Here is a 26,269-nt window from a genome sequence, read left to right as displayed (position 1 = left end):
CATTTGCTTGCTTCTTGGGCCACTGTATAAAATACATGTGCATCCCCACATTATAAGAGTTTTATTTCCTTTTTGAGCTTGGCAGGAATGCTGCTATGTGCAGCCTTGAGGCATGTATGTCCCTCAGCGTTAGTCTCAAGAATCCCTCCACAGTGTTGCAGGTAGGAGTGGCTTGTCTCAGCCAGATGATGTAACTGCTTGTCCATGAACAGCACAGAGAAAGAGCCCTGCATCCTCACTGAGTCATGGGGAAAAGGCTTCGCAGGAAATTGAATGGGTTGGTTCCACCTTGTTGAATTTCTATATACCTGTATTAGAAATTTAGGGGGTAGGAAAGACTAGGAGACAATGATTCTGTCCTTAAAATACATAATTGTGATTTGGAAACAGAGCAAATGATTTACTAGTCAGATAATATTACACAATGTTAGCATTTAGTATAAGAACTCTGAGTAGGAAAAGATAACTACATACACACTTAAGATACCTAGACAGATGTACTCCATGCCTAAGTACACAGGCTAGAAGGAATTTGACTCATGGAAGCGATGAGAGTTGAGCTAAACCATGAAAGGTAGGTATAATTTGGAAAGAATTTAAGAGAAAACATCACAGGTTAGAAACAATTGGGGTTTAGTCCCCCAAATGGTATGGGAGATTTCATAGAAGAATAATATCTTGGAGCTAAGAATTTGTTCTTAATCATTCTTTGAACTAATCATCACTATGTCAGTAACAAGAGATAGAATTAGATAATGAAATCAGATACAGAAGAACCTTAAGTGATAGGTCGTTGAAAACCTCTAAGGGTTTTGCATAATGATTTTGTTACATTCACTAGATATAAATTGAGCACATATTGGATGTGTGATGTTCTCTTAATTATTCAGTGCATACAAAGATTGGGAAGGCTTGTTCTCTGACCTCAGGGATTTTGCACTATAATAGGGATGACAGCAGTGCAAGGTGAAGGAGTTAAATGCTGAAGAGAAGCATCAGTTGTGATAATGGTGAACTAAGCAGGACCTGGTGCCTGCTAAAGTTGTCAGGAGAGCAGCTCCCTGCAAGGATGGTGTTCAAGATGGACAGAGGACCGACCGAGCTCTGGAGGAGAGATGGGAGAAGCTGGGAACTGCAGGGTGGTGGGACTTGGTTATATTTATTTATTTATTTATTTATTTATTCTGCAAATCTGTCTGTATAAACTCTTTGTATTCCAAGTATGAGCAAGACCATCCAGTAGTTACAAGTTAGTTCACTTGAATAGTGTGCTTGCTTTCTCATGCACACAACCCAGGTTCAGATCCAACCTCCACCTCACTGAAGGAAGTTCTGGTCTCTCTCTTTTTTTTTTTTTAATTTTTTATTTATAAAAAGGAAACATTGACAAAACCAGAGGATACAAGGGGTACAGCTTCGCACAATTCCCACCACCAGAACTCCATATCCCATCCCCTTCACCTGATAGCTTTCCTGTTCTTTAATCCTCTGGGAGCATGGACCCAAGGTCATTGTGGGATGCAGAAAGTGGAAGGTCTGGCTTCTGTAATTGCTTCCCCACTGGACATGGGCGTTGACAGGTCGATCATACTCCCAGCCTGCCTCTCCCTAGTGGGGAAGGGCTCTGGGGAAGCAGAGCTCCCCGACACATTGGTGGGGTTGTCTGTCCGGGGAAGTCTGGTCGGCCATCATGTTAACATCTGGAACCTGGTGGTTGACAAGAGAGTTAACATACAAAGCCAAACAAATTGTTGACCAATCATGGACCTAAGGGCTGGAATAGTGCAGATGAAGAGTTGGGGGGGGGGGGGGGTCCTCCATTTTGTAGATAGCTAGTAGGCATACTTTAATTAAATTCCAAAGGGCCTGTGGCTATACTAGTCCCCCCCCCCACCTGCCCCGGAGCCTGAAATCTGATATGTAGGTGGATCCAAGTTATTGTCTAGGGAGATGATGTCATGGCTGCAAAAGGGACCAGAAAGCTGGATCAGGGAAGAGAGTAGCTCCCTAATATGGAAAAGGGGTATAAATATTGTTGACTGTTAACCCCGTTGATTTGATGTGATCTTGGGCCCATAATTAGCTTAGGAGCCTATGTGAGCTCTGCATCCCTCTAGATCTGAGCTCACATTTTATGGTCATGAGTAGGAACATTCCATGCGGCCCCAATATCGACCCATCTTCCTCAGGTATAGCATAGGAGGCTGGAACATTCTCTACCATTGTTGATCCAGGTTGAGGGCAAGGTCCTATGGGGACCCACAAGGGGGTCTATTGTGTTGTTCCTGATAGTTCTGGTCTCTTTATCTCTATCTTTCTAACTGAAAAAGTCTGGTGAAACCCCCAGTAAGAACAAAAAGTTCTCACCCTAAGTATTTTTCTTAAATACCAGTGTGTTTATCACACTGACAGTGCATATCAGATCAAACTGGCCACATTTCAAGTGCTCAGCCAAGACTCCCCTAGGAGAGCAGCTTCTGTACTGGACCATGGCGGGCAAAGGGGTAGTGTGGGTCATCAGTGATGCTTGGAGTCCATGGAGGCTGTTCCTGGGCTGGCTAAGTGCACACAGTTCCCTTCTACTGTGCAAGTCACAGAACGTGTACGTGTCCTCTGTCGCATTTGATCCTCAGAGTCACCACTGCTATTTTTGTTTTTCCCCCTGAAATTTACTGGTTCCTTTTCAAAGTGGAGAGAGCTGAACTCAGAGAGCTTGTTTGACTTGCTCACAGTTGCATATTTAGCCTCAGTGTATATTCCACTGCAGTTTCCTCACCTGAGGGGTGAAACCAGGAACCCCAGGAGGTCATTGTCTGTGAAGTCAGGGGTACCTGGGCAAAGTGAGAGAAATGAAAATAAAAAACACATGAATAATCAAGAAAGAAGTATGTGGGGTCAGGAGATAATAGTTCACATGGTAAGGTGCCCACTTGCCATGCTGGAGGACCCAGGTCTGAGCCCCAGTCGCCGTGTGGGGGGAGCACCACACGGAGGGGCAGAGTGGGTATTGCTCTTCCTTCTTTCTCTGTCTCTCACCCTCTAGCTTAAAAAAAAAAAAAAAAAAGGAAAGAAAAGAAAAAGAGTCTACCTAGCAGTAGCAATGCAGTTGTGTAGGCATAAGACTCTGGTGAAGACCTGGCAGAAATGTAGGCTGAGTGAACGCAGGCGGTAGCAGGAATGTATCAGAGAGGGCTGGGCTTTAGAGCCATGAGCACGGGCCTGGAAAGTAGCAGTGAAAGGAGACTTTGCAAAGAGAACCCCTTGGGGAGCAAAGTCCATTTGCTTTAGGGCCTGCCAAGCTCGAGTGGGTGGCCTGGCGTCTGACCTGAGGGAAACATGAATTCTCTGGGCACAGAGTCTCCCGCTGTCTGCTGTCCGGTGCTAGTGGCGCAATCTGTAGAACCTCACTCCCTTGACTGGCATGCCAGCTCTCTGAATGAGGGGTTTGACTTCTGAGGAGGTTTTCAAACCACTTACTTTAATCATCATCGTCATACTTTTCAACTTTCTGGCAATGTTTACTTTCCAAAACATTTTTCTTTTTTTTTTTTTTAATTTTTTTTAATATTTATTTTATTTATTCCCTTTTGTTGCCCTTGTTGTTTTATTGTTGTAGTTATTATTGTTGTTGTCGTTGTTGGATAGGACAGAGAGAAATGGAGAGAGGAGGGGAAGACAGAGAGGAGGAGAGAAAGATAGACACCTGCAGACCTGCCTCACCGCCTATGAAGCGACTCCCCTGCAGGTGGGGAGCCGGGGTTCGAACCGGGATCCTTATGCCAGTCCTTGTGCTTTGCGCCACCTGCGCTTAACCCGCTGTGCTACAGCCCGACTCCCTCCAAAACATTTTTCTATACTGTTCTCACAATAAAGCAAAGCTGGCAAATGGCTGTCACCCCCACTTTCTCCCCAAGGGTCAGAGGTTAAAGTGACTTGCTCAGCTGACCCTAGCCCCTTCCCCAAGGTCCTTTTGTCTCTGTTTCTCATGGGGCTGCTTTTCCCCTGGGGCAGGCAAAGGAAAGATGAACTGGAGCAGAGAATGTCGGCGCTACAGGAGAGCCGGCGCGAACTCATGGTTCAACTGGAAGGACTCATGAAGCTGCTGAAGGTAGGAGTCGTCAGCAGACCTGGCCACCTCCACACACCTCTCCGCCACCCCCACCGCCTGTGAGTTAGCTGCTGCTGGCACCTCATTTTCAGATGAGCCTCTGTAGAGTGAGCCTAACTCTGTATTAAAGCCATCTGAATTAGTCTAAAGCCAGTTATTAAAAAAATTGACAGGGTGAGGAAGAGAAAGTAATGTCTGTGTTTGAAACTCCAAAGTCACAGATTCAGTCCCTCATACCACCATAAGCCAGAGCTATGCAGTGCTCTGGCAGAATAAATTAAACTAAATTAGCAACTGAAACTAGAGTAACATCCTTGATTATTTGCTTTTCTGAGTATATAGGGATATCTATAAATAGAGTACTGTGTATAAATGAGTATTTCTCCACTCTTTAATGATTCCTTTTATTGGTTTAACATAGTCTGAAGTTTTAGGGGTAAAGTTTTATACCTGTTTATGTGTGAAAGATCACACCCACCGTCAAGACCTGTGCCCTCACACCAAGGACATGGTCTAACTCTCCTCTTTTACGATGTAAGCCTTTTTTACGATGGCTTTCCAGGGAATCCGCCTAAATACTTAACAAGTGTTAATGTTCTGTTTTGGTGAGCATTACAGAGGCAAGCCAACCTGAAAACCAAACTAAGTCTAATCAATAACTTTTTTTTTAAGGAAGAATCAAATATTATATTAACACGTTCATGCCTCAGGCTCCAAGGCCCCAAGTTCAACCCCTAGCACCAACATAAGTCAAAGCTGAGTAGTGCTCTAGTCTGTCTGTCTGTCTGTTGTCTCTTTCTATATCTCTTTTGTTAAAAAAAATAATAATAATGTTCTACTAACTCTAGGTTTGGTATATTAGGCTTGAGTAGGTTTGTGATAATTCAAGCAGCCCTAGCTGTTTTACAAGCCCCATTCCTCAGAGCCACTAAAGGCACATACAGCATTAAAATGTCTTCACTTGGACAGTCTTACTGGAACTAAAAGGAGTATTTGCTCAGCTATGGAGCAGCACTACCAGGATGCCTTTGTTCACGCTGTTAATTCCCATGGTCACTGTCTCTTCTGTGAGACCACTGTTTTGTGATATTATGAGAGCTCACTGCCAGAGTAGAAGTCACAAAATGTGGAGGGCCTCAAACACCAGGTTAAAGGGGGACAATTTAATCCCATGAAAGGAGAAGTCATTGAGAGCCTTGAAAATAATAGTTTAAGGGGGTGGACGGTGGTGCACCAGGTTAAGCACACATAGTGAGTGCAAAGTGCAAGGACCCGCACAAAGATCTAAAATAGAAAATAATTTGAGGGCCAGGAGGTAGTGCAACGGGTTAAGCACACATGGTGTGAAGTACAAGGACCAGTATATGAATCTCGGTTGGAGCCCCTGACTCCCCACCTGCAGGGAGGTTGTTTTGTAAGCGGTGAAGCAGGTTTGCAAGTATCTCTCTCTCTCCCTCTGTCTCTCTCTCTGTGTGTGTGTGTGTCTTTTACTTCCCTCTCAATTTATCTCTGTCCTATCAAGAAAAAAAATTGAAAAAAATTTCCACAGGAGCAGTGGATTTATATAGTGCAGGCACCAAGCCCCAGCAATAACCCTGGAGGCAGATAAATAAATAAATATAAATATATAAATAAATAAAAGTTTAGGAAGATACATAGGATGAGTTAGAAAGGGGAAGGGATGGGGCCAGGTGTGCACCTGGTTGAGCACACACATTACAGCACACAAGAAGGACGTAGGTTCAATCCCCTGGTTCCCACCTGCAGGGGAAAGCTTCACAAGTGCTGAAGCAGTGCTACTGGTGTCTCTGTCTCTCTCCATATCTCCCCACCCCTCTTAATTTCTCTGTCTCTATCAAATAATAAATATATATTAGAAAGGAAGGAAGAAAGAGGAGAGGCTAAATGATAGTAGGAGCCTAATGACATCATCTAGACCCAGTGTGGCCTGGGCCTGCAGCCGCAGTGGTGGCCTAAGAAAATACTGACTTGGAGACTACCTCAGCTTCTCCATTCTGAAACAGTCCCTTAGTAAAGATGCTAGTTAGTAAGCTATTAGTAACTTGGGCAGGTCTAGTGTTTGGGTTTCAAGTTGACTTTTGACTTCACTTTTAGTCTTAAACTGAGGGGTGTTTTTTCCCCCTAACCTTTGGTCTGGGTATTTGAGTTGTTTGGCCTGGACACATCTCTACATCAACCCTGTTAACAGGATTTCTTCTGAGGAAGATTTTCTGTCTAAATGGGTCTCTTATAAAGAAAAACCTTTTGCATTAAATCTGGCCCAAATCCAGCTTAAGGGACTCAGTCATCCATTCAAGACAACAGAGATAAACACATGTGTCCTGTGTCTTAGCCCTTGTCATTATGGGATCATCCACTTCAGGACAAGAGACAAGAGGTGTCCCATCCATCCACCCCTTCCTCCTGTAATGTGTGCTCTTAACCAGGTGTGCCACCTCCTGGTCCCCTTCCTCTGGTCAAACCTCCCTTTCAGAAAGATGTCCTTAGGCATTATGCAGATCTAGATGGGAAGTTACCTCAGGGTGATTTTTGTGAGAGAGAGAAAAAAAAAATGGTTTATGCAAACAGAAGAGAAGTCAGAATTGTGTTTCCCCTAAGCCCCACTGTAGGTTTTCCCATCAGCTGGGCTACCCTCTGTTTCTTGTGAACTCCCGGCTCAGAGCCCCGTGAACACTGCTGTGACCTTGTGCCTCTGGCACTTGTCTTCAAGGGCTAAATAGAATGAACTGGTGCCCGGGACTCTAATCCCAAGCTTGAGTCCCTTGGTATTTCCAGTTGTTGTTTTTTCAGTCACAGCTTTAGCAAAATCTGCTGGAACCTGCTGCCCTGTTTTGCTGGACCCCCTGCCCAGTTCCTAAAGGCTTTATCATTCACCCACCTGACTGGGAAGAAGAATTTGCAAACATGAGCCAGGAAGATTCTTTACTCTAGTGACTAAAATTAATTTGTGGATTAAATGCACTCCTTAAAGATCATGCTTAGGAGTCATTGACTTCTATTACAATTTCAAAGATGTTTTCCTACTACTAAAAGCATATATCACCAAACCCATAATAAAAGTACCCTTTAGAATTTTAATTCTAATTTCAAAGGACTGTCCTGCTTTCATTAGTGTTTAGTCTGCTAGCATTTAATTCTCTCATAAAACAGCTGTAAGCAGTTAGTCAAATGGACAATTAAGCAACATGGTCTGGGACACTTATAAATTAAAATACACCACACGGTGAATTTCCATTTCACAGGGAATTCTTTCATTCTGCTGCTTCAGTGCAATATCATGTTTATTTGTTTATTCAAAAGTGTTGATTTAAAGACATATGTATATGTCTATATATCACTGTTGTTTATTACTTCAACAAAAACTTTAATGCTTTTTTTTTTTTAGAACAGAGAAGAGTAAAAAATAAGCATACACTTATTTAACAAAGAAAAATCACACATTTGGGAGCTGGACAATAATAGCACACTGGGTTAAGTGCACATGGCAAGAAGCACAAGGACCATTGAAAGGATGCCGGTTCGAGCCCACGTCTCCCCCCCTATGGGGGGGGGCATTTTACAAGCAGTGAAGCAGGTCTGCAGGTGTCTGTGTGTCTGTCTTTCTCTCCCTGTCTCTGTCTTCCCCTCCTTTCTCAATTTCTCTCTGTTCTATCCAGCAACAACAAGAGCAATAACAACAACAGCCAAATGGAGAGAATGGCCTCCAGGAGCAGAGGGTCTGTAGTGCAGGCACCAAGCCCCCTGTGATAACCCTGGAGGCAAAAAAAAGAAAAAATCCCACAAAGTGTTGAGATCTTAAAGTGTTGTGTGTAACTATTTGGCAAATAGTGATGTCTAAAGCTCATCCCCTGTAAGCCAGGAGAATGAGGAACCTTCTTGTTGTTCATTTTTAATGCCACAGTGTTTAAAATGCCCACACTTCAGTATATTTCTTTGCATTCCCTCGCCCTCCCCCATTAGTGAGGCTACGGTAACTTCTGCCACAGACTTCCTATTTAATCTGAAAGTGGTTATATAATGGCATTTCAATTTCTAAACCATGCTTCCACTGTGTTTCTACCTTACTTTCCATTTTTCCAACATTGCTTTTGAGACACATTCACCAGATGAAGCTTGCAGTTTTGAATTTCAACCTCCTTTGCAGAAGAGGTTTGGAATATAAATGCTTTTGTAGTTGGTACAGTGGCCATGCATTGCTTGGCTCCCTGGCCAGACAGCCTCATGTGGAAGAGGATCTAGGGAACATATGCAGTTTGAGATTTGCACTCATAATGAAGGTGTTATGCCCCCTTCAAATCAGCCTGGCTCCAGTGTGTAGTCAGTGTTTACTGAGCCCAGCTGACTAGTTTATAACAGAGTTCTGAGGTTTTCTGTCTATTTGTTTACCATGTTGACAGAACCTTCAAGGTTTGATCTGAATAACTTCTACAACTTTAAACTATACGACACCACCCTTAATCCTTTGCCCTAGCCCACACTTTCCCTATGTGTACAGACAGCGTCGCCCCATCCTCACACGGCACCTGAGAACTACAAAGGATAACTATTTCATATCTTTGGGCAGATGACAGCAGGCCACCAAATGAGTCGTCATGAAGCATTGCTTTCCAAAATTCCTTCTCCTGTTGAACGAAAGCAAGCCTCCCTTCAGTGCCAAACCTGGAATAAAATGGGAATATAGGCCAGTGTCTTAGAAACGGTGCTAAGAAATCACTTGTTTTTTGACCTCAGATGCAATGTCAGCCCACTAGGATTACCCTGCTATCTCAGATTCCATTTCTGCGCTGAGTGCCAGCAGTAAGAACACATGTTCAGTTGTTTGGTAACTTTCCTACACTGTTCGCCCCGTCTAGCAAATGGAAGAAAAGTGCTCTGCCCCACGGGGAGGAGATTGCATCCCAGTTGCAAAACTGACCCCTTCTAACTGGAGCCCCATTCACCACACAAAGCTTAATGATGCCAGCTTTCTCTCGCTGACTCAGCTAAAGCTTGAGCCCTCGGTGCCTGGGCTCCAGAGAGTTTAGGTTTGGTCGGGCCTGGAGCATCTGGCTTTGATTATCAAGAACATCTTTCTGTGCTGAGTTGGAGGTTCCCCGGAATATTTCTAAGGGGCCCATTCAGTTTCTACTTCATGTTTCTTGCAGGAGTAAAAATGATTTTCCTGGAACATTTACTTCACTTCCCCCTTTTATAACCTTTGGCCTTACTGAAACCATGCTCACCACTGCACCCAGATCCACAGACTGAGTGAAAGCAGAAACTCTCCTGAAACTTCCTCCACATGTGTCCAGTAAAGACTGCCTGCACAGTGGATCTGATATAAACAGAACCGCTGCTGTTGGGGCAAAGAACAGTGGGTTCCTGGCCACAGTGACCTGTGATGAGACGTAGAAAGTAGAGACAGTGACACCCATTGAAATACAGAGGAGCAGAGGAAGGTGAAGGAGAAGGGCAGAGAAAGGCCATCTCATTGTCATGGTGCTTCTCTCCACAGTCCCTGGTGGAGCCTTCTGGGTGCTGATGGTTAGCGAGCACCTGGTCTGCTCCCAAGGCTCAGAAAGACAGAGGTCCTTTCCTGTCTCCCTGTGTCTAGTGATCTGTGTATACGAAATACTAAAGGCACTTGTGCTGAATTAATGAAAAATTGAGGTCAAGAATTCTTTCTGAAAGCCCTCTTCAGGGCCCTGAAGCAATTCCCACCTTACTGGGAGAATGAGAAATATAGGAGCTGATGTCCTTGGGTGGACTCTGCTAGTTGTCGGGACATTTTTAGAGCAGAGGTTCTCCAACCATCAGGTGTCAGAATTAGCTGGAAAGGATAGGCAGACAGCACGGTGGTCACGCTAATAGATTTCATAGCTGAGGCTTTGATCTCCCAGGTTCAATCACCAGCACCAGTATAAGCCAGAGCCGACTGACTAGGGCTCTGGTCTCGGGGTCTGTCTCTTCCTTCCTTCCTTCCTTCCTTCCTTCCTTCCTTCCTTCCTTCCTTCCTTCCTTTCTTTCTTTCTTTCTTCCTCCCTCCCCTCCCCCATCTTTCTCTCTGTGCTTCTCTTTCATTAAAAATAAATAACCATTTTTAAAAACAAAAGTCAGCTGAGAGGCTGGTGGGAAACATCACTGCGCCCCCACCCCGGGAATTTGGATTCAGTGAGCCCACAGTGGGATTGCATCTCTGACAAGTCCGGGTGATGCCACTGCTGGTCTCTGTCCTCTGTGCCTAAACACGTGTGTGGCTGCTGGTGAGACAGAATGACTCCCGGGCTGCCCGGTCACAGCTGAGCTGCTGCTTTCAGTGTTCCCTAGTTATGTGGCCTTGGGCAGGTATGACCTTTGCATCTATAAATGAGGATCTTGAATTAGATGGTTTCTAAGATTCTCTCCTTCCACCTTAGATGTCAGCATCAAAAGAACTGAACAGGCAGGGCCTACCCACTGATGGTGTGCAGGGCCTTTGGTCTCTGAGCCCTCAGGCCTGGCCTGGGTAGCCCAATCACCTGTCATTTCTACCCAATGTTTGTGGTGGTGGCCATTAATATCTCTCCCTTTCCCCTCTGCCTTTTATTTTTATTTTATTTTATTTTTCTCTCTAACCCCTTTAGGAAGAAGAGCAAAAGCAGGCAGTAAGTGACCTTCAGAGTTCTCCGTCAGACCCTCCCTCCTTTTGCATGCTCGTCTTTGCTCATGTGACTGTTCCATACTTTCCCCTCCTCCCTGCACGAGATGGTCTCTGCAGAGCCCTTGGCTGTCCTCTCCATGTGTCGTAAAGTGGCCTGAAAGTCCCTGTCTTGTTTATTCCCTAGAGCATGCTCTTCTCTGAAGTCAGTGCTTGTCAAAAGAACGTTTCCAAAGTGCGTACGTGTCCTCCGTTTGAACACGCATGACCAGCTGCCGTTGCATTTCCCAGCCATTGCATTACTCTCTGCAGCTTCGTGTCTCGAGTGACTTGAGTTGCTTGCGGCAACTTTTGGGGTGGTAAAAGGAACCACAGGCCTAAGGCTGTGCCGGGAATGAGTGTCCATGAAAGCCTGGAGTTCTTAGATAAGTCAGATGTCCTTCAGACATGGACAGGCATCTGGGGCTTCCAGCTCCACTGGCCTGCTGCTAACAGAATTTCAAATGAAAACTGACTGGTGACAACACATGACATATCCTGTCCTGAGCCCACTCCAGAGGGAACTGTGGTGTTTCTGAGCTGCTTGACAATTGTGTTGTGTCTAGAGAAGTGTTTGTTTGTTTTTATTTTTTCAGTTAGCCACTAGCCCACACAAGAAAACCAACTGGGGGCCTAGCCACAATAGTGACACCATATGTTTACATAACATAGTAAGTTTTTTTTTCAGAACACAGTTTAGTTTCTACACAAGCTAAGGATTTTTTTTTTAGTTTATCTCTAGACCCTTTTTGAAAAAAAGGAAATTCCGGGAGTCAGGTGGTAGCACAGAGGGTTAAATGCAGGTGGCGCAAAGCGCAAGGACCAGTGTAAAGATCCTGCTTTGAGCTCCCGGTTCCCCACCTGCAGGGAAGTTGCTTCACAAGCGGTGAAGCAGGTCTGCAGATGTCTTATCTTTCTTTCCCCCTCTCTGCCTTCCCCTCCTCTCTCCATTTCTCTCTGTTCTGTCCAACAACAACAATAACTACAACAATAAAACAAGGGCAACAAAAGGGAATAAATAAATATTAAAAAGGGAGAAATTTCAACTGTTTCATTTAAAAATGTCTTTTCATTCCTTTTTTAAAAGACAGACTTATCTCTGTTTTAGATTAGGTACTCAGCACCCCATTATTATTTGTAGTTAGGAGAGCGGCCGAATCATGAAAGAAAGAGGAGATGAGAGAAGAGATAGGCGAGCGGCAGAGAGACAAGAGGGGCATGTGGGAGACAGGCAGCCTGTGGTGTTAGGATAAGCCTACTGCCCAGACAGCTCAGTGGCTTGAATGTAGGGAGTGTTGGCTTGGGTTTCTTCTTGCCTTGTTCTTTCCCCCTCTCATTCACACACTTTGTTGCTTTGATCTTACAGCTCTGCCTAAGTAGTAGGCACACTCACCAGGCCAAGGCAGGCGAGACCAGCATGCACTGTGGAGCCCAGGCATGAAGTGACACTTTCACTCCATGTCACTGCCCAGAGCAAGCCACATGACCACCCTTAACTTGCTGGGGGCAGGGGAATGTAGTCCTCCAGCTGGTGCAGCAGAAGCAGAGAGCAGATGCTGGCAGTGCCTACCACGAGTAGGAAGACGAGTGGGACGTGTGGGAGGAGAGGAAAGAGGAAAGGGGGAGAAAAGCAAGCCTGTGCTTCCTGCCTCTTCCCACCCCTTCCCAGATGGTTCCGACACCTTGCTGCCGGCTCTGCTCTTCCCGCCAGTCCAAGGCATCATTGCACACTCACCACCAGGGTTCCCTCCTTTCTTCACCCCTTTACACCCTAGAGATACACTCGACAGATATATGAAACTACTTGCCCTGAGAGCTGACTCCACTGATCAGTCCAGACTAGCATCTTCCCAGGCCTCTGAGTGTGTGAGCTCAGGATGAAGTGTGTGAGCAGGAACACCTCCGCTTTACCTGAGAACTGTCTTGCTGAAGAAGGGAGATGGGGCAAGGCAGTGGTGTACCCGGTAGAGTGCACAAGGACCTGGGTTCAAGACCCTCGCCTCCACCTGTAGGTGGGGAAGGCTTCACAAGTAATTTAACAGGATAGTTTCTATCTATCTCTCCCCCCACCCCATCTCCTTCCCTATTTCTCTCTACCTATATGGAAGGAAGGAAGAAAAAAATGTCAGGAGTTGTTGTGAAGACACTGAGCTGGTGGTGAAAACATAACCCCTGGTGGTGAAACACACACACACACACACACACACACACACACACGCGGAGTGGTTATTTATTGTAATGGTAGCTGTCAGGGTTCCGGTATAGACATTTGATTTTTTAAAAATGCCCTGGATTACACTGCAATCAAGAATCAGAACTCCTCGCTGCTGGTGTATTCTTTCTTGGGTCAGTTTATTTTTTTTTAATTTTTTATTTAAGAAAGGAGACATTAACAAAACCATAGGATAGGAGGAGTATAACTTCATATCCCATCCCCTCCCCAATAGCTTTCCCATTCTCTATCCCTCTGGGAGCATGGACCCAGGGTCATTGTGGGTTGCAGAAGGTGGAAGGTCTGGCTTCTGTCATTGCTTCCCCGCTGAACATGGATGTTGACTGGTTGGTCCATACTCCCAGTCTGCCTCTCTCTTTCCCTATTAGGGTGGGTCTCTGGGGAAGCGGAGCTCCAGGACACATTGATGGGGTCTTCAGTCCAGGGAAGCCTGGCCGGCATCCTGATGGCATCTGGAACCTGGTGGCTGAAAAGAGAGTTAATATACAAAGCCAAACAAATTGTAAAGCAATCATGAACCTAAAGGTTGGAATAGTGGAGAGGAAGTGTTGGGGCGGGGGGTACTCAATGCAAACTCTAGTGTACTTCTGCTTTCAGGTATATATTTTGCACTAGTTTATGGATACATGTGAACATATGCTCTATCTCATGGAACCTGGTCTGTTTCTAGGTTTTGGGACTTTGTTAGGAAGTGAACCACCTGGGATAGAATTAGAGAATACTATGAAATGAAAGGTCTCACCCGAGTAATGAAGCTGAAGGGTTGTCTTTCCACACCTGAAGTCTCTGGACACAGTCTGAGCTGAAGCATGTTGAGGTGGCAATTGTTGCAATGATTAGGTTGCGATTGGCAGATGCAATATTATTTGATATGAATTGGGAGAGGCATGTGGGAAAGTGGGCCCTACCCTAAGGTTCCAGGACTGGGGGAAATAAAGGCTCTGTAGTGGAAATGTGAGGTTCCTGCTGTCTTAAGGTTCAAAAAGACAATGGATAGTTATTGTTATAATCACATTATTTGGTAATTGGGTTAACTTTGAAAAGTCCCTTTGTTAGGGTCTTGGGTCGATTTAAAGTTGACCCAGAGCAGACCGAAGATTACACAGTAACATGTTCATTTCATTGACCTTTGATCCCATGTGAGATCATCATCCCCTTAAAATTAGCGAAATGAGAAGCCAGACCCAGGCCCCTGAAGCCGCCACTAATGAGCCACTTCTGTGTCTGTCTTGGGAATTCTCCACGGCCAAGGTCACGAGCTCACGGTCTCCTGAGGCTGCTCATAGCATGAATTGGTACAAATTGCTTTTTCCTCTTCTTCCCGAGCTATGGTGTGAGGTGTCAACCTTTCTCTTCCTGCTGACACTGCTCTGCGGATTTAGGTAAACACACCCTCTGCCCACATCACAGGGTGCCAGCCGGGCCTACCTCAGGCTACCTGCTTTACACAGGTCAGCAACAATTTTAGCACACGCAGCCGAAAAGGTTAGAAAGCCTCAGAGCTGGTGCCTCTGCTTTAATCTGTACCATCACAGAGTGAGATACCGAAAGACATTTAGCCGCTAAATTGTAGCTCTTTCTTCCTCTCGAGTTCTTACTGGAGTAGAAGTTGAATTTCTTCCTTACCCAAGTGTATTACCCTATATGGGTAATGAAATAATTACAAAAGACCTTTAAAATGAAGAATTTATTAGGCATGTGTGCCAAAATTGGCTCTGTAAATCCAATCCAGAGAATGTTTCATATAATCTGCTTCCGACATCCTCTCCTTTTAGGGATTATGCTGGCTTTGGGGGAGTTGAGAGAGAGGGCTAATAACCGTGACTCCAGAAGCTCTTGCGCTGGGGTTCTGCCGCTGCCGCGGCTCCTTTGCTGGTGCCCTGAGTAGCGTCACTAGCTCAGCTGATAATTCTTCTGTCTTTCCTCTCCTCCTGCCTCCCTTCTCTTTTCTTAAATCCAAGGGTTATAATTAAGGGTGGCACTGCCTGGCTATTTTAGATAAGACTTCACTGAGTGACTGTCCACCCCACGATATGACCTATAGTTTAATAGGCTCAGGAATCAGATTGTATCAGTGGGGGCAGGGTTCATCAAACCCGTGAGAGTCGTCAGACTGTAATTAAAGGACCTGGTCAGCCTTTTTCCCTGCCGGGTTCCTACCTGCTAGCTCTGTGCCTGCCACACGATAGCTTCTCAGTAGCTGCTGAAGGAAGACACAGGGTCTTCACAACCTGTGCAAATAGGTGTACTAGTCATAAGAGGTGTAACTAGTTGGTGTGCCTACAGCAGCAGTTTTGCTTAGAGTGGTAGAACCATTCGGGACACTAAGCCATGACCCTGGATACTGGTTATAAAAAGGAATCAGAAAAACAAACTTCAGTGCTGCTCGAAGAATACAAATACTAAGCTCATGTATTCTTAGTATAATTGACTTTATTGTGATTTTTGCCTAAGGAGCTGATAGTGATTATGTTGAAAAGAGAATTCTCCCTCTTTCTAATACATTTATAATCAGATGCACATGACAGATTTTTATATTTACAGAACAGGCTTATGGCCTAGAAAGTATAAGATATCTATAGTTATTTGTACCATTTAAAAATCATTTGAGGGGCCAGACTGATAACTCACCAGGTAGGGCACCTGCATTTCCATGCACACAACCCAGATTCCAGCCGTGGCACCACATGGGAGGTGCTGTGGCAATGGGGGAAGCTCTTCACTGTCTCCCCTCCTTGCTTTCTCTGTCCGTTTGAATTAAAAGGTGACCCAGAGTGGTGAAGTCACACATGCGTAAGTCACTGGATCCACTTTTAAACATTTAAAAGCATATCTGTTTTGAGCATTGCTCCATTAAGAGCCCTGTGCCTGCAGCCAGTGGCGTGTTTAGGGATTTGTCAGTCTGTTACAAAGGGCCACCTTAAGGTGACACCAGATGGCCAAGGACGCTGCCGACAGGGATGCTCCTGAGCTGCGTCTAGGGCAGACTGTCCCAGTTGTAGGTTGGAGGGTGTTGGGTGGACATATTTATTCCAGTGTACAGCGGGGCTAATGCCTGCTTAATTGAGCCGTCTGAGGGGAGGACGCAGGTTTGGCAAGGTAAGCATGCTCCTTAGCATTTCTGCAGCCCGTCCCACTAGGCCACCACAACCCTTTATAGACAGGCCAGCCACAGCCCTGAGAACTATAGCTCCAGGGCCAGGGAGAGAACATAACAGTCTTGCAATTGGCTCTCACGCCTGAGGCTCTGAGTTCTCAGGTCCAGTCCCTGGAACCACTGTAAGTCAGAGCTGAGCAGTGCTCTGGGAAAAAAACAAACAAGCTTTAAAGACCAATAAGATAGCTAACTTGAGAGGGCATCTGCTTTGACCATGTCTGCAGCCCAGGGTAAGCCCCCTGCACAGCACATGGGAGCACTACAACACTGGGGTGGAGGGTCAGTGCTGTGAGCTCAGTGCCCCCCGAAGCCTTCTACCTCTCTCTGAAAAGAGTCAACCTGAGGGGCCAGGTGGCAGTGCACCTGGTTAAGCACTCACATTGCACTGGACAAGGACCCAGGTTCAAGCCTGTGGTCCCCACCTGCAGGGGAAAAGCTTCACGTGTGGTGAAGCAAGGTCGATTAAAAAAAAGTCAACCTGGAGCAGTGAAGCCCCAGAGATGACAAAAGCAAACAAGCCTGTGAGTTTAGGCGATAGATGAAGATAGCTCACGGTGGGTCTCTCCCTCTGTCTCTCTCTCTCTACCTTTGTCTGTCCCTCTTTCTCTCTTCTCTCTCTTCTCTCTCTCTCTCTGAAATAGGAAGAATGTAAAGTTCAGCCCAGTAGCAGTAAAATGGCACATGCACAAGTCCCCAGTGGTATGTGCACTCTCTTTCTCTTCCCTCCTGCTGCCCCCGCCCCCACTTGCCAAAGAGAGGGCTTCCTGGAAGCAGCCAGTGTTTCCCTAGGATGCTGGCTTCTGTCTGCAAACACGGGAGATTGGAGGGAGATGTGACTAAACCCTGGGGGAGAAGTTGGCCACATGGGAGTTCTCTCACTCTAACACAAGGACAGGTGCCCCCACAGGGATGGCCTTGACCCAGATTAGCAGTAGGTGGTGGTCTGGAGGGTGGGAATCTGAAGCTTGCATCTTTAGAGGAATCTGGTTACCCACATTGAGTTAGCCCCCCTCAGTGAAAGGAGGAGTTAAATCTTCAGTTTGCCTTATTATTGAGTCTCTTGTGAATGGATTGCACCTCTGACTCACGGAACCTTGTTAACTAAACCTCACCTCCTTTCTCTCAGAACAAGCACATTGCCTTCACAAGCCTTGGACTTCTCATTTATAAATGCCCACTGCTCCAGCTCTTCACATCTTCCCTCACTGAGCCCTGTTGTGGGGAAGGACCGTAAACAGAGAAGGGTCTGTGGATATCCAACAGGCTTCATTTGACTGGTTTCTCCTTTTGCAAATTTGAAACCTTCTTGCCTTTATTTTATTGCCTGAACTTTCAGTGGCCAGCTTCTCCCCCAGGGTTTATTCACATCAACCTCCAATCTCCCATGTTTGCAGACAGAAGCCAACACCCTAGGGTAGCATTGGCTGCTTCCAGGAAGCCCTCTCTTTGGCAAGCCTTGGGATTCTGGCCATGCCTCCTCAGGAGGGTGCCTCCCTCTCCACCCTTCCCAGAAGGCCTCACCCCAGCAGCCTCCTTTGACATGGGCCTTATGGGTGGCTTTTTGCCTGTAAAGCATCTGGAGGAACTCCCTTCAGTCCTGATGCTGTAGCACCCCCTTCCCCCCTCCCCAGGGGTTTCCAGCTGGCCCCAGGCTGGGTTTGCTGTGCCATGTTAATAATAATGCTGAGGTAGGAGGCTTCCTGGCCTAGATCCTTCAGTGAAACCAACACCTGCATAGTTTCAGTTAAAAGAGACCTGTTGTAAACATACAGTGGATTCTTTTTTAAAAAAAAAGATTATTATTTTTAAATATTTTATTTTTTTACTCATTTTAAAAAATTTTTTTAAAATATTTATTTGCCCTTTTATTGTTGTTGTTATTGGTATCGTTGTTGGATAGGACAGAGAAATGAAGAGAGGAGGGGAAAACAGAGAGGAAGAGAGAAAGATAAGACACCTGCAGACCTGCTTTACTGCCTGTGAAGTGACTCCCCTGCAGGTAGGGAGCCGGGGGCCCCAACCGGGATCCTTACACCGGTCTTTGCGCTTTGTGCCACGTGTGCTTCACCTGCTGTGCTACCGCCCGACTCCCTACTCATTGTTTTTTTTTAAATATATTTATTTATTTTCCCTTTTGTTGCCCTTGTTGTTTTTTATTGTTGTTGTAGTTATTATTGTTGTTATTGTTGTTGTCGTTGTTGGATAGGACAGAGAAATCGAGAGAGGAGGGGAAGATAGAGAGGGGGAGAGAAAGACAGACACCTGCAGACCTGCTTCACCACCTGTGAAGCAACTCCCCTGCAGGTGGGGAGTCGGGGGCTCGAACCGGGATTCTTACACTGATTCTTGCATTTTGTGCCACATGCACTTAACCCTCTGCGCTACCTCCCTGTCGTTTTCGACGGGTTAGGTTGTTTTCTCCGGGCTGGCTTCACGAGCGGGTAACAGACGACCAGGGACTCATAGTTGAGCTGTAGGCAGTATCTCTTTATTCATGCAGGACGCAGCACAATCTAAGCCGAGCTGAGCTAAACTAAAGGTAAAGTACTCTAAAACTCACAATGCTGTCTTTATATATACTTGACAAGTAGGGTGGAAACAGGGTGTGACATAGAGAGGGTGGAGAGAAAAGTGACTGGTGACAATCAGAGTGTGACAAGGAGGGGGGGTGGAGCAAAAACATATCATGAAACAGTGGGGATTGAACCAATGCCCTGGAGGGAGGTGCTTGTTAACAGCAGTTATATAAATAGAATGAAGTGGTTATGTAAATAGAATAGTGTTAAGCAGGGGGGATTTAAACCAAATGAAACAGAAGGGGTCTCATGCATACCAACACCTCCCGACTCCCTTTATTTTATTTTTGAGGGAGATGCAGAGAAACACACAGAGAGAAACATAGAGCACTGCTCAGCTCTGGCTTATGGTGGTGTGGGGGGTTGAACCTAGGACTTTGGAGCCTCAGGCATGAGAGTGTGTTCGTATAACCATTATGCTATCTCCCCTGCCCTGTACAGTGGATTCTTGTACTCATCTTCATCTGTTGCTAATTGTAATTGCTGGTAGAATTACTAGTTGGGCTAGTAGCTGCCCCCAGGACATTGTCCAAATGAACAGTAAATAGGAGTCCTTGAAAGGTCCCCACTTAATCTGGGACTCCTCTTGGCTTTCCTTTCCTGGGAAAACAGGCCCCAGGCTGGCCAGCCTCTGAAAGACCTCAGGGCTGAGCCACCTTGCCTCCCACCCTCAGCAGACTGACTTCTGGTCCACTAAGAGGAGTGAAAGAGAGGCTGCCTATGCATTCTATGCAGCACGGCTAACCCTACCAGTAAAGTCCACTGCCTGCCCCCAACAGAGAGATGTGCCCCCAAGTAAGAAGCACTCCTCTGGGGCTGTGCCAGAGGTTCAATCCCTGACACCACCACCTACCCGAGTTGTGTAGTGTTCTGGTGTCTCTCTCTCCATAAATCTTAAATAAATAAATAAATAACCGTAGAAAAGAACTGTTCTGAGCTTAGAGGATCTTTCTCTATGATCTGAGTCTGAGCCCCCAGCTGTTTCTCAGAATCCTTTTTTTTTTTTTTTTTGGCTGCCAGGGTTATCACTGGGGCTCGGTGCTGGCACCATGAATCCCACTCCTGGCAGCCATTTTTTCCATTTTATTGACTAGGACTGAGAGAAGAGGGGGAGATAAGGAGGGAGAGAGAAAGATAAGATACCTGCAGACCTGCTTTACCACTTGTGACGTCACTGACCCCCTTGCAGGTGGGCAGTCAGGGGCTTAAACTGGGATCCTTTCATGGGTCCTTGTGTTTAGTACTATGTGTGCTTAGCTGGGTGCACCACTGGCCCCCTCTCAGAATACTTTATTTATTTTTGCCACCAAAGCTATCATTGAGGCTCGAACCTGGGTCCTTACGCATGGTCATACATGCGCTTAGCCAGGTACGCCGCTGCCCAGCCCACTCAGAATCCTTTAGTCTGAGATTTTAGAAAGAGATGGATGGGAGGCTGGGTGGTAGTGCACCTGTTTAAGTGCGTGTGTGAACTGTGCACAGGGACCTGAGTTTAAGCCCCCAGCCTTTGCCTGTAGGGAAGAAGCTTCACAAACAGCACAGCAGTGCTGCAAGTGTCTCTCTACCTCTCTTTTTTATTTTTTGTCTGATTTAATGTTGATTTACAAAATTGTAGGAAAATAGGAGTATAATTCCATGTGGTCCCCACGGCCAGAGTTCTGTGTCCCCATCCCCTCCACTGGAAACCAGTTCTCCAAGGTCACTGATAGGGTTGATTCTATAACTATCTATAGTTAACTTTTTTCTTCCCATTTTTTTCAATGATCTTGCCTTTACTTTATTTTTTCTTTTTCTTTTTATTTATTTGCCTCCAGAGTTGTCGCTGGGACTTCGTGCCAGCATTATGAATCCACTGCTTCCGGTGGCCATTTTTTCATTTTTATTGAATAGGACAGAGAGAAATTGAATGGGGGGGAGATAGGGAGAGAGAGAGAGACAGAGAGACACCTGCAGACCTTCTTCACCACTTGTGAAGTGTCCCCTGCAGGAGGAGCCGCCTTGCGCAAGTCCTTGCACTTCCTGCTGTGTGCCCTTCCCTGGAGCACCTCCACCCACCCTCTTTATTTGCTAAGTCACCCCAACACCTATCGCTGCTTCCATGTTTCTTTCCTTTTTTTTTCTTCTCTTTCAGATAAGAGAAACAGTGCCTGACTTCCTCTGGTGTTTTCCAGATTCGTTTTCCTTTTAATGATGGCATAAAAACAAGTTTCCTGGTGGCAAATGCTTCTGGTCTTGGTGGAATGGGGGTAGAGTCCTTTGGTTCACTTCCCCTATCGTTGACTGATTTCTCCTGCTGTGGCTTTGAAACCCTCTTGCTCTTATCTCATTGTCTGAGCCTTCAATGGCCTCTGGGAGTATGAACTAGAATTCTTTTTCAGGTGCAGAAGGTGAGAGCTCTGGCTTCTATAACTGCTTCTCCGCATAGGTGAACATAGGTGTTGGCAGGCCAATCCGTACTTCCAGCCTGTTTCTGTCTTTCCCTAGTGGGGTAGGGCTCTGGAGAGGTGAGGTTCTGGGAAGGATTGATGAAGTTGTCTGCAGAGGGAAGTCAGGATAGGATCATAGTAGCACCTGCAGCTTGATGGCTGAAAGGCAGTAAGATATGAAGCAGGACAAAATGATTAATAAACAGGAACCAGAAAGTAGGACTAGAGCTGATGAAAGTTTTCTTTCTCCCTCTCCATCTTCTCCCAATCCCCTCTCATTCTCTCTGTCCTATTAATAAAAGAAGTTAAAAAATATTTTTAAAATGAAGTTTAAGAAATATTGTTTAGTGGTCTGGGAGGTGGTGCAGTGGATAAAGCATTGGATTCTTTTTTTTTTTTTTTTTTTTCCTCCAGGGTTATTGCTGGGCTCGGTGCCTGCACCATGAATCCACCGCTCCTGGAGGCCACCTTTCCCCCTTTTTTTTTTGTTGTCCTAGTTGTTGCAGCCTCGTTGCGGCCATCATTGCCATTGTTGACGTTGCTTTGTTGTTGGATAGGACAGAGAGAAATGGAGAGAGGAGGGGAAGACAGAGAGAGAGGGGAGAGAAAGATAGACACCTGCAGACCTGCTTCACCGCCCGTGAAGCGACTCCCCTGCAGGTGGGGAGCCGGGGGCTTGAACCGGGATCCTTACGCTGGTCCCTGCGCTTTGCGCCACGTGCGCTTAACCCACTGCGCCACCGCCCGACCCCCAAAGCATTGGATTCTTAACCATGAGGTCCTGAGTTCGGTCCCTGGCAGGACTTGTACCAGAGTGATGTCTGGTTCTTTTTCTCTTATCTCTCTCATGATAAGTAAATTCTTTTAAAAATATATTGTTTAGGGGGGTCTGGCGGTAGCACAGCAGGTTAAGTGCACGTGGCGCAAAGCGCAAGGACTGGCGTAAGGATCCCCGTTCGAGCCCCCGGCTCCCCACCTGCAGGGGAGTCACTTCACAGGCGGTGAAGCAGGTCTGCAGGTGTCTCTCTTTCTCTCCCCTCTCTGTCTTCCCCTCCTCTCTCCATTTCTCTCTGTCCTATCCAACAACGAATGACATCAACAACAATAATAATAGCCACAACAAGGCTACAATAGCAAGGGCATCAAAAAGAGGGAAAAATGGCCTCCAGGAGCAGTGGATTCATGGTGTAGGCACTGAGCCCCAGCAATAACCCTGGAGGCAAATATATATATGTATATGTATATGTATATATGTTTGTATATATAGTTTAAAAACTGAGATAGATACGTAGGCTCACGTCTCTGTCCATATGTCCTGCTTCCATGATCGTCATGGCCAGCACTCTACCTGTGTGCTCTCCAGCTCCTGCTCTTCCCACTCGGTTTCCAGAGTCTGATCAAGTCTCTCCCCGGAAAGCTTGCTGCCTCTCTCCTCCTCTCAGTCCTTGTCACCATTCCTCATTCAGCTCCAACTTTGTCACCTGGTGTGCTTAAAATGTCTCCTGCTAGGTCTCCATGTCTCCTGCCTCTCGCTTCTCACCCCCCCTTCATGTCACCCCAGAGCAGGGCCTTGGCACAGATCACCATGACCCGAGCGTGACAAGCCCTCTGGCACTGCCGGTACAGTACAGGGGCCAGCGAGCTTCTTCCTGAAGCCTCGAATACTTAATATTCAGGGCTTCCTGAGCCAAGTCAGAGATAGAATGTAGGCACTCACCAGTTAAAGTATAACCATTTTAAAAAGTAAAATTCATTCTTTGTTCATGGACTGTAAAAAAAGTTAAAACAGAAGTAAAAAAACAAAAAAAAACAAACAGGTGGCGAACTGACTTTGACCCCAAGCTGCAGGCCCATCAGCAGCCCAGTAAGTGAACTTGACTATGTACGTGTGGTGCTGGATGACGTAGCCCCAAGCGTCTCTCCCCTACCTGTGCACCCCCTCCGCATCGGCCTCCACACTCCTCCCCCCTCAGACTGTTGTTGTCTTTTCCTCACCTGAATTGCCCTTCCCCAGCCTTTCCTGTTGGTTGAAATGATACCCCTCACTCTCCTCACTTGGGAAACCTCAACCCTCTCACTTCCAGGCAGCTTTTCTTCCTGCCATCACTGAGGAATGGAGCCCACCTAGTCTCTGCCACATGCTTCAGTGACCTGCCTGCCTGCCTGCTTGCCTCTGGAGGTGGGGAGCCTGTTGAGGGGGGCGCAGTGCCCCTTCAGAGCTCCCAGCGTGGCAGGTTTATTCTAGAAAGCCCATGTGTGAGCCTCTGTGTCCTCCCTTGCTGGCCTGTGAGATGTATGGACTGGGAGGTGGTGAGCCAGGAGAACGTATTCCTCATCACACACCAGGCCCTGGGTTTGAGCCCAACACCATAAGGAAGTGCCAGGAATAGTAGCAGGGGAGGTCCATGGATTTGGGAGGGAGGGGTGGCATTGTTACAGAGCCTCCCCTCCCTTTCTCTTTCAAAAAGTAAAAAAATTGATCCAAGGAGGCTGGTTAGCAGTGGTATTTTCCATACAAGTGACCTTCAGTTCATTCCTTGGAGCCAAAAAACATTTTTGATAAGAATCAGGACTGGGAAATAATGTAGTGGTAGTGGACAGGGCTTACATGCAAGAGGTCCCAGGTTCAATCCCCAGCACCAGACATAGAGCCGAGCAGTGCTGTAGCCAGAGATGAACAAACAAGCTGAGTTGCCAAGCAGTGTTGAGGTGCCAGAGATCACACAGCTACTTAATGGCAGAGCCGGAGTCCACACTCAGCCCAGCTGACTGCAGAGCCTGAACTCTTTTGTTTGCCTCCAGGGTTATTGCTGGGACGCAGTGCCTGCACTATGAATCCACTGCTCCTAGAAGCTGTTTTTTCCCTTTTTGTTGCTCTTGTTGTTTATCGTTGTTATTGTTGTCGTTGTTGTTGGATAGGACAGAGAGAAATTGAGAGAGGAGGGGAAGACAGAGAGGAGGAGAGAAAGACACCTGCAAACCTGCTTCACCAATTGTGAAGCACCCCCCTGCAAGTAGGGAGCCTGGGGCTCAAACCGGGATCCTTACGCTGGTCCTTGCACTTTGTGCCACGTGCACTTACACCGCTGCGCTACCCCCGAGCCTGAACTCTTACCCACATGTTATCTGTTGTAAGGACACAGAGCGGTGGTGTTCATGCCTCACAAGTTTGGTGTAGCATTTAAATGAACTCATTTGAATTTGCAAATGTCACTGATAGGCTCTAGCTGCCTTCCTGGTCATTGATTGAGTCATGTGAATAAGGAATGCTCTCCTGGGAGCCCATCCTCTTTTGGTTTTCAGTATGCAGTCTGAGTGTTTGGTGTTCAATTTATAGAGCCCCCCCCCCCAAGAGTTTCCTAATCATTATGTTGAGAACAGCTTTGAAATCCTGAAATGAGAACTAATGGGCTGCCATTCTCAAACAGAGCTGGGCAGACTCAGAAACAAACAAAGTGGTTAATTCTAATCTTGGAATTTATGGGCTTCCCTATCTAAAAGTTTAAATTTCAACTTTCTTTTGATCTTTAGGTTTATAGTGAGTTTTAATAGGCTGTTCCTTGTCTCAGGAACTTAATACTCATTTTTTCTTCCACTAAGAAAAATAACTAGACTCTAACCCCACGCCCACCCCCTAAGCCTTGGGATAAGCTTTGTCTGCTATAAAATTTTTGTGTGTGTGTCTGCTATATGATTTATCTGGATTTGAATGGGGGCAGAATCGTGAACACTGAGAGCCTTCACCTTCTGTCTGTTGCCACCACTCTGCTCACAAAGCACCCCCCCTCCTCCAGCAGCTACTTCCTGTCTGGAGCAGCTTACCCCTCGAGCCTCCACAGTGAGCAGAGGGGGGACCCCATGGGATGCTGCAGGTGGCCCCATCCTCCCAACAGACAGGAGAGGCAAATGTGTGTGAGTCGTGGCAATAGAAGACAGGCAGCAGATAGCTCTCCAGCCTTGCTTGGTAGTGTTTAAAGCCAAGTTTGTCTCTGCTGTTGTTTCTTGCAGTGCTAGGGAATGATTCAAGGGCTTCGCTCGTGCTCCATACTGCTGAGTAGTCTCCCAGGTGCCTTAAGAGGGAGGGCTGGGGAGGGGGAGAGAGAAAGAGCAGGAGAGACACCAGACACTGCTCCACTACCCATGGCCTCCCCTTCGCTGCCTTCCGTGGTGTCCCATGGGGTGCGCAGTAAGGCAGCCCCTACCCGCTGAGCTATCCGCTGCCTCCCCCCAGTTTATCTTTAAAAGCCTCATGGCTCTACAGCCTGCAGGTAGGCACCTTTGCTGAGCTAGAGAAGTGTCTGGGTGTGCTCTCTACCTATTTCTTTTTATTTATTTATTTATTATTAGTGGATTAATGGTTTACACTCAACAGTAAAATGCAATAGTTTGTACATGTGTAATATTTCTCAGTTTTCCACATAACAGTTCAACCCCCACTAGGTCTCCCTCTACCATCATGTTCCAGGACCTGAACCCCACCCCAGAGTTTTTTATTTTGATGTAATATACCAACTCCAGTCCAAGTTCTGCTTTGTGTTTTCCTGTCTATTTTTTTAAAAATTTCTTTATTGGGGGATTAGTGGTTTACAGTCAACAGTAAAATACAGTAGTTTGTACATGCATAACATTTCCCAGTTCTCCACATAACAGTTCAACCCCCCACTAGGTCCTCTCCTGCCATCATGTTCTAAGACCTGAACCCTCCCCCTAACCCCACTTTTTTAACTTTTTTCTTTTACTTTGGTGCAATACAATACCTCCAGTCCAAGTTCTGCTTAGTGTTTTCCCTTCTGATCTTGTTTTTCAACTTCTATGAGTGAGATCATACTTTTAAGCTCTAAGATGAGGTGAAGAAGGTGAATTCACCATTTTTTTTAATTGGGGAATTAATGTTTTACATTCAACAGTAAATACAATAGTTTGTACATGCATAACATTCCCCAGTTTCCCATATAACAATACAACCCCCCCTAGGTCCTCTGTCATCCTTCTTGGATCTGTATTCTCCCCACCCAGCCACCCCAGAGTCTTTTACTTTGGTACAATAAAAAATAGCTGCGTAGTATTCCATTGTATCTATGTACCACAAATTT

The 26,269-nt window shown here is 46.2% G+C and overlaps 1 protein-coding gene across 8 annotated transcripts in view; it reads left to right on the top strand.

Annotated features, from left to right (window-relative positions):
- Positions 1 to 26,269, top strand: part of DTNB (dystrobrevin beta) — a 281,464-nt gene that overhangs the window by 231,415 nt on the left and 23,780 nt on the right. For 6 of the 8 annotated variants that reach the window (XM_060186697.1, XM_060186693.1, XM_060186698.1 and 3 more), the window contains 2 exons: positions 4,012 to 4,108; positions 10,732 to 10,752. In XM_060186697.1, coding sequence (XP_060042680.1) covers positions 4,012 to 4,108; positions 10,732 to 10,752 — 118 coding nt within the window. The remainder of the gene's footprint in view (positions 1 to 4,011; positions 4,109 to 10,731; positions 10,753 to 26,269) is intronic. The other 2 variants (XM_060186696.1, XM_060186694.1) reach the window with 1 other exon arrangement.

Source organism: Erinaceus europaeus, chromosome 3, assembly GCF_950295315.1.
Source record: "Erinaceus europaeus chromosome 3, mEriEur2.1, whole genome shotgun sequence".
Lineage (NCBI taxonomy): Eukaryota > Metazoa > Chordata > Mammalia > Eulipotyphla > Erinaceidae > Erinaceus > Erinaceus europaeus.
Note: the sequence above shows the minus strand (reverse complement) of the source record. Positions and strands in the feature narration are given on the sequence as shown.